The 13192-nt window shown below is 40.7% G+C and overlaps 1 protein-coding gene across 1 annotated transcript; it reads left to right on the plus strand.

Annotated features, from left to right (window-relative positions):
• The first annotated feature begins 1739 nt into the window (after nucleotides 1–1739).
• dcun1d4 (DCN1, defective in cullin neddylation 1, domain containing 4 (S. cerevisiae)) lies at nucleotides 1740–7459 on the plus strand. The gene is made up of 11 exons (XM_063467120.1): nucleotides 1740–1812; nucleotides 3108–3178; nucleotides 3276–3315; nucleotides 3535–3622; nucleotides 3758–3846; nucleotides 3948–4018; nucleotides 4294–4385; nucleotides 4547–4655; nucleotides 4827–4931; nucleotides 5121–5223; nucleotides 5342–7459. The coding sequence occupies exons 1-11, from the start codon at nucleotides 1794–1796 to the stop codon at nucleotides 5395–5397; spliced, it is 843 nt and encodes a 280-aa protein (XP_063323190.1). The 5' UTR covers nucleotides 1740–1793; the 3' UTR covers nucleotides 5398–7459.
• Nucleotides 7460–13192: the final 5733 nt, after the last annotated feature.

The following is a 13192-nucleotide window of genomic DNA, read 5'->3' on the forward strand; positions in this document are numbered from 1 at the left end:
GTGTTAAAAATAAATGTGTTCCCATTTGTCACATGAAATAAAAAGACATATGTCCTCACCCATGGTGTTAAAAACAGGTCAGGTTCACCTTTGTATACCAGTTTACACGTCAGTGTTTGACACACCTTTTTTGCCTACAGCCTCGTGTTTGATCTTTTATATCACTATTTAGTAGACCCACAAGTGTGGGTAAAGGTAACATATTATCTACATGTGTTTAGGCTAAAGATTCAATATACGCAGTCAAACTTCATAACAAGATCACCTATTATTGGTTATTTCATTGGACACAAATCCCTATAAGCCAAAGGTCAAGGTTTTCTTTACTACCACTAGTAAAAATGCAGATATCAGTGCTACAGTTTCTCTAATAATGGTGTATATAATCTGTACTTAAATACCTTTCAACAGGTCACAGCTTAAGGAGCAAAGGCTCACTTATCCATGAAGCAAACACATTTGTTTTGCTACTTATTTAACGTCACTGCTGAGCATTAATTAAATAGCTTAAATTTTCTATATCCTAACAACTGCAACTGCACAAATTCTACAAAAATGTTCTGACTTAGAAAAAATAGTAGCTGTTCACTAGTACAGAACTAATACATAAAATTATTCAAAATAACGTATGACTAAAAATAATTCATTTAAAACTGATCCAGGCCAATGCATAAGGCATCATATTTAATATGTGAGGTATTTCCTACAAATTTCTAAGTGTGCCTGCCAAATAAATTAAATTAGGAAGGGGGGGGGGGGGGGGGGGCACATGCTCCTCTAAAATGTAGTTTAATAGTATAAAAATGAAAACACACATGAAATGCACAGTGACCCACCTTGAATCCACTATTAAATGCCCATATACTGTAAACTGGTGCCGACTAGGACTGCCAATGCATAAAGAGTGTAACTGGAAGGCAAAGGAAATACATACACGACTGTGCAGTGGACAACTCAGTAGGCAGTTTTACCCATTTCCACCAGTACTAAGTAATACAAATTTAATCATGGCTGTATTGAGTAGGGTGCTGTGGTTTAAATAACCTGGTGAGCTTCTCTATACTCACACGGGGTATAGTTGCTTAGCTAATCATTTAAACAGAGTCATGTGAGTAACACCATAATGTTACTGATATATAAAAAACAACTTTGGGCCCAACAATGTTGCTACGTATGCATTCGTTCGTCTTGTACAAAAACTGAGATTTAGAGTCACATGACAAAGAGAGCATACTAAATTTGACAGGGTAACGTAAATGAAGGTAAGTGTTCAGAAAGACTTTATTTATCCCCAAGGGGCAATTAAGAGTGCTATTTAGGGCAGCATCACTGCAAACATTCCGGAAATGTAAGTGCTGTCGTCCTTACCTTGGTAAAATCGAAACATAATTCACATTACCAAATACACCGTCTCCTACTTCCAACAAACGGCGTTGACTTTAAGCGAACCCAAACCGCGATTACACTGGGAAGTCAATTTAGAAGTAAAACTACCAATCAGATTTCATCGTGGGCTGGTTTCAGGTTTGCACGAGGAAATTCTAGTGATTGACGTGCGAATAGCGCGGCCTGTTTTGAGAACTATGACCAATCACATTTTGTTGAGGGAGGAGCTTGTGTCTTTTCCCTCCCTCTCATGACATGACACCTCGACTAGCCAATTGACAGCGAGCAAAGGCGGAGGCGAATGAGGCTGACCTTCAATCCACAGCTGCGGGCGTGGCTTACATTGACAAGGCCCGCCTATTGGCCGGTCTGCGGACTTCCCACAGACAGTTGTATGTTTCATAAAAATGCACTCTGATGCGGCAAGTAAGTAGTAACGTTAGAGAGGTTTTTCTGGATCAATTTGGGACCCCATAGCGCGTGTGGCACAGACGTTAATAGTCTTGCTCTGTTTTGAACAACAGTTTTGTCTCATGGTCGTGTGGCGTTTGATGAGGACGCGTGAATTCTGTGCTATTTGCTGCTCTCTTTGTATTTGCTAGTGCTGTCTTGTGCGACAACAAAGGGAGGATAGCTGGTGTAATTTTAGCTGTTTGGACATGTGGAAGGTTATATTTGACACTGAAGGTTTTGCGAAGTTAATTTTTCGAGTCGCGTTAGCGGTGCACGGCTGAATGCGGCTGACGTTAGTTAAATTCTGAAGGTTTTCGATGGTTAAACGGCGTGTTGAGCTGTTTATATTCATCTTTATGGGTCACGTACAGCAGGTATCAGCTCACATTTGGCATCCACGCAGGACCATTGCAAATCGGTCAATATTCTGGTCAACTGCGGACTCTTACAGGGAATGAAAATTGTGACGCAGTTGTGTAAAACAGCTTTCATTGCCTGCTGCAGCACTGCCGCCGGGTTTTGCGCCATCTACACCAGCTGCTGCAAACGCCTGTGCGTTGGTTTTGTGCCAGAACACATATAATGTTGTATATTTTTCAAACAACGTAAAATGCATTCAATCAGTTGGTGTAAATGTTGGGGGTAGAAGGGTCTGAGAGAAGTAGTTGTTTTGCAAATGCATGGGAATTGTAGTTTAGTATCCCAAACAGAGCTTAGCTTCCAATGGCCTGTTTAGAGGAAATGGACTACAACGCCCATACGTCCAAACTCTCCAGATACTTTGTAAACTCTGTGCAAGTTGCGCGTCTGCACTGCTATTTTAGGTATGCAGCTAGAGCTATCTGCTCGGCAGTGTACTGGTTTGAGTGTGGTTTTGGCCTCTGAAAAAATGTTAAAATCATCGGTGTTTGGTGACAGCTTTTAATCGACAGTACACAGAAGGCTTGAAGCGAGAAGGTAGCATGCATGATCGTTCTCACGTCTTTAGAGGAATGCAGAGAGTCCCTCCCTCATTCGTGTGAGATATTTTCAGCAACGTAGATCTTTGAAAACTGGATATCAAGCTATAGTAGTGCATGCTCTGTGAATGTTGTGTGATTCCTAATCAAAGATCACCTGAGATTTGAGTCCAGTGTTCTTATTGGGGCTGTGATGATGTCACCTTCTTGTACCCTTGTGCTCATGCCAAGCATGATCAGGAGCATAAAGCTGAGTGTCACGGTTTAGTTTAGTTCTTTTCTGACGTTATATTTATTTTTTGGAAATAGATTTTCAGCTGAATTCCCACTTGACTACACTGGCCAGCATCCATAAGATCCACCACACCTTGCACAGGCTGGTAAATGCATATTAGCAATATGTTTATGTGTGCTTTATTTTAGCATGCATGTGCCCTGTACATCTGTGTCCTACTCACACATATTTGTTTTGAATAGAACTTGGCAGAAGACGTTGGACAGGACAGCCACCCCTCAGGTAACTATACAGCTGCTCCTTTTTTATGTTTTTTTTTTTTTTTTTTTTTTTTATCAGTTTAGTGTTTTTATCAGGCCAGATGTACATTAACATATCACTTTCTGAAGTGGACTCTCAGTGCTTGGCTAGTACTCAAATGTTTTGCTATAGAAAGTTGGCATAATGCATGTCGTTCTTAAAGATTTATGCTTTCATTTTCTCCTCTGTTTACTTCCCTAGCTTGTTGCTCTAAAGCCATGCCTCCTAGGAAAAAGAGGAGACCCTCTGCTGGAGATGACATGTCAGCCAAGAAAAGTCGCCAGGACAGGTGCGAGATCCCTTTAATTAAACATTCAGTGAACTTGAATATGTGCAGTACACTGTTTATTTTGCCATTAGTAAACATATAATAAACGGTGTACTGCACGTGTAGTATGGTTGAAATTTTCTTTTTCCTTCACAGCGTTTTCAGAAAACATGAAACATCCCAAATCCGAGAGGAGGAGATGTTTTCTAGTAAAAGATGCTTGGAGTGGTTCTATGAATATGCAGGTGAGCACTTACTGGACACACTCTTAGTTTAATTGCATTTGACCTCTTCTCAGTGCATACATGGGAAATTGCTGCTATTGACATTTGTTTATCATAAATAGGCTGTGATGATGTGGTGGGTCCAGAGGGCATGGAAAAATTCTGTGAGGACATCGGGGTGGAGCCGGAGAATGTAAGCGCATATTTAAAATCTTTCATATTTCGACATCTGTTTATCTCTCTGTGACCACAAGTTAAACTAGTGATTTTTTTTTTTTTTTAAATGACATCCTTTTGGCAGTGGTGACAATTTGCATTTCTGATCATTTCTGATACTTTATAAAAGTCTATCTTTTAATCTGCATTCTCAATCAGCAGTCCTAGACCTTTAAGGTCATGTGATATGCAATGGATTGAGTATCTTGTATTTAAGAATATCTGCAACTGTCATTTGTTGCTTGTGCTCAGGTGGTGATGCTGGTTCTTGCTTGGAAGCTGGATGCCCAGAGTATGGGATATTTCACCCTTCAGGAGTGGCTGAGAGGCATGGGCTCATTGCAGTATGTCATTTACTTACTTTAGTGCTTTTTTTTTTTTTCTTCATTTTTTAAATATAATACAGTTTTCAAGATTGCCTATTTAGATTGATGTGTTTTCTTAGTGTAACTTGCATTAAATTGGATCCTGTAACATACCTAAGCTAGTTTTCTGCTGCCGTCAGGTGTGATTCGACTGAGAGGCTGAGGAACTCACTCGACTACCTGAGATCTGTCCTAAATGACAGCACCAGCTTTAAGCTCATTTATAGATATGCCTTTGATTTTGCTCGGGTGAGTGGAGCAGTCAACACACAGCATTCAACAACCAGGTTAAATTCATTTGAACAAATACAAAAATCTCAGTAAGAAACAGTAAAAATTTTAATCTGGCTGTTTGACTTGAGTGTCTGTTTGGACTTGTTGCATTGATTTGAGAAAGTCTTGGATGTTCTGATTGTACAGGAAAAGGATCAGAGGAGTTTGGACTTGAACACAGCCAAATGTATGTTGGGGCTTCTTCTGGGAAAGACGTGGCCTTTGTTTCCTGTGTTTAATCAGTTTCTAGAGGTAAGCAGTTTGGTTGGTTGGGGTTTTTTGTTTGTTTGTTTGTTTTGTTTTTTGTTTTTTAAGAAAATCAGTCACAGAAGTCTCGTGGAGTAGTTGTATATACCATCATTTGTTGCCCATTTTAACCTTGGAAAGAGCTGTTGTAGCTAAAAAACTATCACTCTAAAGGATTTATTTGTTATTCCTCAGCAATCAAAGTACAAAGTCATCAACAAAGACCAATGGTGCAATGTTTTAGAGTTCAGCAGGACAATCAACCTGGACCTCAGCAACTATGATGAAGATGGTGCCTGTAAGTGAGCACACATTTACGTGTAACTGAGTGTTACCCAAATACTAATTTTGTAATATACTGAAATTTGTGCCTCATCTTTGTTTTTGTTTGTTTTTGGGTTTGTTTTTTTCATTAGGGCCTGTTTTGTTGGACGAGTTTGTGGAATGGTACAAAGAAAGACAGATGTCATAACTGCAGCGCAAAAATGGGAAAGTAATACAACTGTGACAACAACGACTCTGAGAATCAATAACCAATAAGTAAACAATACAAAAAAAAGTAATGGAGTGACTGTGGGTGCTTCCTGGGAAAGGAGGGGTTTGGGCTGTGGGTGGGCTAGGGTGGGGTTGCTGGGTTTGCAGCCTGCATGCACGCTGCTCAGAGCGTGGAGGCAGGAGGGCTGCTGTGCTCCCTCCCGAAGTTGCATAGTGGGCAAGCTTGCAGCAATCCCCAGTGGCATTGCTCTCTCACTGTGACATGTCATATTGCTGTCTGTGTTAGGATAACATGGTGTCATACATGGATGATGGAAGCAAAATGGTATTGTGTGGGAGAACCACTCCTCACCCCTTGTCTTCAGCACAGAGAAACTGAGAGAAGTGACCATTCATGCATTGTGTCTGAGTCTTAAATAGGGTCACTTTGACCTGGGCACATTAAAGTATTATACATCTGTGCAATGAACTTGAACTTGAGCTTTTCTGGACAGATAGCACTTAATTTTTTTTTCTTGTTTTTGTCATATTTTGAGTTTCATAGGAGTACTTCAAGAAGCACACTGTGTCAAATGGTTGATTGCAAGTTTCTATTCTATTGATTTGTGCCAGTTTGTAGTTGTTGTTTTTTTTTTTGTTTGTTTTCTTCTTTCCCCTCCAGTTTTGATTGCTTCAGCTTTTTTTTTTTTTTTTTTTTTTTTTTGCTTCTAGCTATTCATTTGCTAGCCCCCTGCAAAGGCTTCAGACCTCATAACACCAAACAGTTTAGCATTGCTGCTTACTAACTCTTATTACAGTACAGCGGTGAGCCACTAGTGCTCTGATCAGCATTTATTGGTCTGATGACTGATTTATGTATCTACGTTCTGTAGATGAGAGTATTACTGTGCCTCAAAACATGGAAGTCACTTTGTGTGTCCCACACACATACCAATAAACCCAAATGTACATACACGTGTGATAAGAGTACATACAGCACATGCACACAGACACACTGAGTGGTCAGGGATTATTTCAGGATGAACTCAGACTGTTTTGGCTGTGTTATAAGTTGACATAGAGCTAGTTGGTGTCCATTTTGTCTTGCTATGTGGCATCTGTTTGTCTTCCTTAGTCCACTGATAGTTTCAGGTCTCCTCTTACCAGTAGCATCTCTCCCAACACTGACGGTGTTAATGTAACTGCAGTGGAAGACCGGTGACCCTCTCAGGATGAGGTCCTTTAGGCTTGAGTAGTAAGGTACGTTTGGTGAAAGTGTTGCTTTGTACCACCCATAGGATGTACTCAAAACAGTGGACACTGACAGTTTGGAACTTTGTGATGATGCTATGCTGTTCTTTTCGCCTAGTATAATGTTCTTGTAACACATGTATAAATTTTTGTCTTTGGCTGTGATGTGATGCTGAATTGTCAGAAGATTTAATATTTGCATGCATGCTCCGACAGAGCCTTTTGTGAATGAATGAGATTTTTTGAAAACATTTTTCAAACTTTTTGTTTTTGTTTTGTACAGGTTTTTGTGAAAGTGTTTTGTGCTTAATTTCATAAACACAATCATGTTCTTTGAATTCTGATAATAAACATGATTGTGTCTATTAAGACCTGGAACACACCTGTAACCTCATGGTGGAACAGGAGTTCCCTCCTGCATTTACCCTTTGTTACACATTCTTACATATGCTGCAAAACTTTGGCAAAGTGCGGGCAATGCAGACAGTAGCCTGTTTTGCTACTGTTGCACTACATTGTCATGACATACATAAACGCTTCCATAAATCCATTTCAGTTGAAAACTACACAGAAACCTTTGTCATCACTACAATGCATCAACCATCAGCATAAACCTTAAGACTAAAGTAGTTGTAGGATTGCTTACCAAATACTGTGTAGAGATCAGTGGTTTAGTCTTCTCCCTTGATAATGCAGGAGGATGAACAGCCTTGTCCCAACTGTATATATGTATGTAAACTATGTGTCTATATGTCTGTTTTCACTATAACCTATGTCTATACAAGTAAATAAAATGGTTTATTAACTTATTAATGGCTTATGTTCTGGTTATTTAGTTGATAGTTTGCCCTTGTTTAACCTTATAAGTCAAGTGTATCACATTTACTACATAGGATTTTGAGACCTCTACATCATCAGTTTTTTTTTTTTTTACCTGAAATAGCTAAATAAATTGCACAAAAATCTGGGATGTAGCAAATATACAAATAAAAATGTATATGTGCAAATTGATATTTTTATTATTATTATTATTTGCTAAAATGTTCAATTAGAGATACAAAAAAAATCTGTAAATTATTTCATGATTTAGTCTTTAACATCACTGAATTTAGGTTTTTATACACAAATTTGAGCCATCACACTGGACTTCCTTCAGAAGTCAGAAATTCTGTTCATGAATGCAAGTAAATAACTCATTTGGCATCTTATTTTGCAGAAATAAGTCAAACATGAAAGATAAGCATGGTGCATCAATAAAGACTGCATTTAAGTGCTCTGTGGCAGCCCTAGCCAATGAATGATTATAGCTTACATTTCATTCCAAAGTCACACATAATATACAATTCACAACATTTTTGACATTCACAGGATAACTTAAGCTCAAAGAATCATGCCTATCATCTGGGTGGCTTTTTAAGTGTTTAGCATGAATTGACTTGTCATTAAACATGAGTGATGTTTGAAGTGTTTAAATAGATTGGTGGGTATTCTGGTGTAAGCGAAGAAGCAACAGGTTCCTCTGTGTTTTGTCTCTGTTGCTGATAGGTTCTATTTCCTTCCGAGCCTTGTTTCTTATTGTCCTGTGGAGATCTCCATGTAAGCCCAACGGCCTCCTCTGGCGGTAGTGTTACAGGAATAGGAGGTGGGGCAACTTGTGGTGGTTTGATGTCATGGCTCCTGTAGCGGGGAAGATCATACAACAAATCTGTAGCTCTTCTCTCATCTGGTGAAGCAGAGGGGAGATGTAATCGTGGCAGGGGTTTGATGTCCGGCTCAGATTTGCGATAATAAACACCGGTGTCAACTTGTGGACTGTGGTCATCAGCTGTAGGAGATACATCCCCACTGAAATCCACCGTGTCCCACATTTTTCTCTCTGATGACATGACTTTTAGGGCACTGAGGCCTTTTCTTTCCTTCCTATCAGAGAGCAAAAGAGGGCTTGGATTCTCATATGTGGTGTTGGGTGAGTTGTAAAGCCTGTGAAGAGCACCTCCGGATGCAGAAGAAGTACTATTGGCACTAATGGATGAGAATTTATGTGTTGGCTTTACATCTGATTTCCAACTGTCTTGCTTTATTTTAACGTCACTTTTGATGCTGGAGGAGTACAGCTGGGGAAGTTCTGGTTTTGCAGGTGAAGCCTGCTGTGGAGGTGTTGTATTCAGACCTGTCTTTAGTGCTGGTGTAGAGATTTTAGACAGATGATGACCAACACCAGTCCATTTTATCTCTGGTGGTATATCTGCATTTGCGTTGTGTCTTTTTTCAGTCCTTCTCCTTACTTCATCCTCAAAGCTCAGACTGGATACTCTCTTTGGAGCAAGTGATGAATTTCTGTCCTTTTCACTTTCCTGTGCAACATTTACCATTTGGCTCTTGCCACTGGGGGAGAAAGAACTATCAGATAGCGATGAAGTTTTCATAATTGAACGCTTATAGATTGGAAAGTCAACATATGTCATGCCTGGAGGAGCTCTGTTTTCTGTTATCTCATCTTCACTGCTGCTGCTGCTGGAAGAGGAATCAGAGGGTTTCACATGTTTGTTTTCAGGATTCAGAGAAGGGGAGTCTGGCGGAGGTGATGAGGGCAATTTGGATGGTTGAGAACTCGGTGATGTGATTTCAAGGCGCTTTCTAAATCGGGAGACACCAAGATTCATTGTGGCCCATCGTGACTGGAGCTCAGAGTTTATCTCTGGTGTTGTGCTGATGTTGTCTTTTCGATTTTCCCTCAACTCATCTGTTATAACAACATACTTTTCTAATGTAATATTGGAATCTTTCTTTGAAATGTGAGGAAGCTTAAACAATGTAGAAGTTGGAGAGCCTAAGTTGCTAGCCATTTTAACAGGCTGGTCTGTAGTCCGACCTTCACTCTCATCACTGCTGGAGGAGGACTTAGGTGAACGTGTCTTGATATCTAGATGCTTTTTGACATAGGGGATAGTGCTGAGGCCCATTTCAGGCAATCTTGAATCTGGTTTAACTGCAACTGGGCGGTTTCTTAAATCTTCCATCCCCTCCTCATCTGAGCTGCTTGATGTGTAAACAGGATCATGACGTTTGGTTTGAGATTGTTGAAACCCCGTTGAGCCCAAACTCTGCTTCTTTGTCTGGCCCCTTTTTTCATCTTCACTGTCACTACTTGAAGATGACTCAGAAGCTGATGATACTGATTTGATGTCTGCAGTATGATGAACATATTGGGTTTTTGTGTAAAGCAAATCAGTTTCTTGCCTTGGACTATATATATCTGCTTGTTCCTGTTTCTTTATGTGTTTTGTTGTTTTCTCCTCACTTTCACTGCTAGAAATTGTGTCAGAACCTACTGATGGTGCTTTGATATCTAGGCGACGCTTAATGTGAGGAATGTGTAGAAGATCAATGGTAGGCCACTTTGCATTTGGATCAGGACTCTTTGTTTGAGATTCTCTGGATGGGCGTGGTGGAATACCCAACTTTCCTGGACTCTGCTGCACTTTGTGAGCAATTTCATCTTCACTCTCACTACTAGAAGATGAACTAGAGGCTGATGAAGGTTCTTTGACATTTGAATCTTTCTTGATACTCCTGGGACGCTCAGGAGGAATGGCAGGTCTTTGTATTTCATCCTCTTGATTTATTTTTTGAGATGACCTATTTGGAACAATTGGCATATATATACCTCCTTGCTCCTGTTTCTTTATGTGTTTTGTTCTTTCCTCCTCACTGTCACTGCTAGAGGATGTGTCAGAATCTACTGATGGTGCTTTGATATCTAGGCGCCGCTTAACGCGAGGAAGGTGTAGAAGATCAATGGTAGGCCACTTTGCATTTGGATCGGGACTCTTTGTTTGAGATTCTCTGAATGGGCGAGATGCAATACCCAAATTCCCCGGACTCTGCTGCACTCTGTGAGCAATTTCATCTTCACTCTCACTACTAGAAGATGAACTAGAGGCTGATGAAGGTTCTTTGACATCTGAATCTTTCTTGATACTCTTGGGATGCTCAGGAGGAATGGCAGGTCTTCGTATTTCATCCTCTTGATGTATTTTTTGAGATGACCGATTTGGAAGAATTGGAATATGTACAGCTCCATGGTCTTGTTTCTTTACTGTTTCCTCCTCACTGTCACTGCTAGAGGATGTGTCAGAATCTACAGATGGTGCTTTGATATCTAGGCGACGCTTAATGCGAGGAATGTGTAGAAGATCAATGGTAGGCCACTTTGCATTTGGATCAGGACTCTTTGTTTGAGATTCTCTGAATGGGCGGGGTGGAATGCCCAAATTCCCCGGACTCTGCTGCACTTTGTGGCCTGTTTCATCATCACTTTCACTACTAGAAGATAAACTAGAGGCTGATGAAGGTTCTTTGATATCTGAATCTTTCTTGATACTCCTGGGACGCTCAGGGGGAATGGCAGGCCTTCGAATATTATCCTCTTGATGTATTTTTTGAGATGACCTTTTTGGAACAATTGGCATATATATACCTCCTTGCTCCTGTTTCTTTATGTGTTTCGTTGTTTCCTCCTCACTGTCACTGCTAGAGAATGTGTCAGAATCTACTGATGGTGCTTTGATATCTAGGCGCCGCTTAACGCGAGGAATGTGTAGAAGATCAATGGTAGGCCACTTTGCATTTGGATCGGGACTCTTTGTTTGAGATTCTTGGAATGGGCGAGATGCAATACCCAAATTCCCCGGACTCTGCTGCACTCTGGGACCTGTTTCATCATCACTTTCACTACTAGAAGATGAACTAGAGGCTGATGAAGGTTCTTTGATATCTGAATCTTTCTTGATACTCCTGGGACGCTCAGGGGGAATGGCAGGCTTTCTTATGTCATGCTCACAACTGGCTTTTTGAGATGACCGATTTGGAAGAATTGGAATATGTACAGCTCCATGGTCTTGTTTCTTTACTGTTTCCTCCTCACTGTCACTGCTAGAAGATGTGTCAGAATCTACAGATGGTGCTTTGATATCTAGGCGACGCTTAATGCGAGGAATGTGTAGAAGATCAATGGTAGGCCACTTTGCATTTGGATCAGGACTCTTTGTTTGAGATTCTCTGAATGGGCGGGGTGGAATGCCCAAATTCCCTGGACTCTGCTGCACTTTGTGGCCTGTTTCATCATCACTTTCACTACTAGAAGATAAACTAGAGGCTGATGAAGGTTCTTTGATATCTGAATCTTTCTTGATACTCCTGGGACGCTCAGGAGGAATGGCAGGCTTTCTTATGTCATGCTCACGACTGGCTTTTTGAGATGACCAATTTGGAAGAATTGGAATATGTACAGCTCCATGGTCTTGTTTCTTTACTGTTTCCTCCTCACTGTCACTGCTAGAAGATGTGTCAGAATCTACAGATGGTGCTTTGATATCTAGGCGGCGCTTAATGTGAGGAATGTGTAGAAGATCAATGGTAGGCCACTTTGCATTTGGATCAGGACTCCTTGTTTGAGATTCTTGGAACGGGCGGGGTGGAATGCCCAAATTCCCCGGACTCTGCTGCACTTTGTGGCCTGCTTCATCATCACTTTCACTACTAGAAGATGAACTAGAGGCTGATGAAGGTTCTTTGATATCTGAATCTTTCTTGATACTCCTGGGACGCTCAGGAGGAATGGCAGGCCTTCGAATATTATCCTCTTGATGTATTTTTTGAGATGACCTTTTTGGAACAATTGGCATATATAGACCTCCTTGCTCCTGTTTCTTTATGTGTTTCGTTGTTTCCTCCTCACTTTCACTGCTAGAGGTTGTGTCAGAACCTACTGCTACTGATGGTGCTTTGATATCTAGGCGACGCTTAATGTGAGGAATGTGTAGAAGATCAATGGTAGGCCACTTTGCATTTGGATCAGGACTCCTTGTTTGAGATTCTTGGAACGGGCGGGGTGGAATGCCCAAATTCCCCGGACTCTGCTGCACTTTGTGGCCTGCTTCATCATCACTTTCACTACTAGAAGATGAACTAGAGGTTGATGAAGGTTCTTTGATATCTGAATCTTTCTTGATACTCCTGGGACGCTCAGGAGGAATGGCAGGTCTTCGTATTTTATCCTCTTGATTTATTTTTTGAGATGACCTATTTGGAACAATTGGCATATATATACCTCCTTGCTCCTGTTTCTTTATGTGTTTTGTTGTTTTCTCCTCACTTTCACTGCTAGAAGTTGTGTCAGAACCTACTGATGGTGCTTTGATATCTAGGCGCCGCTTAATGTGAGGAATGTGTAGAAGATCAATGGTAGGCCACTTTGCATTTGGATCAGGACTCTTTGTTTGAGATTCTCTGGATGGGCGGGGTGGAATACCCAACTTTCCTGAACTCTGCTGCACTTTGTGAGCAATTTCATCTTCACTCTCACTACTAGAAGATGAACTAGAGGCTGATGAAGGTTCTTTGACATCTGAATCTTTCTTGATACTCTTGGGATGCTGAGGAGGAATGGCAGGTCTTCGTATTTCATCCTCTTGATGTATTTTTTGAGATGACCTATTTGGAACAACTGGCATATATATACCTCCTTGCTCCTGTTTCTT

The sequence above is a fragment of the Pelmatolapia mariae genome, linkage group LG23 (genome assembly GCF_036321145.2).
Source record: "Pelmatolapia mariae isolate MD_Pm_ZW linkage group LG23, Pm_UMD_F_2, whole genome shotgun sequence".
In the NCBI taxonomy this organism is placed as follows: Eukaryota; Metazoa; Chordata; class Actinopteri; order Cichliformes; family Cichlidae; genus Pelmatolapia; species Pelmatolapia mariae.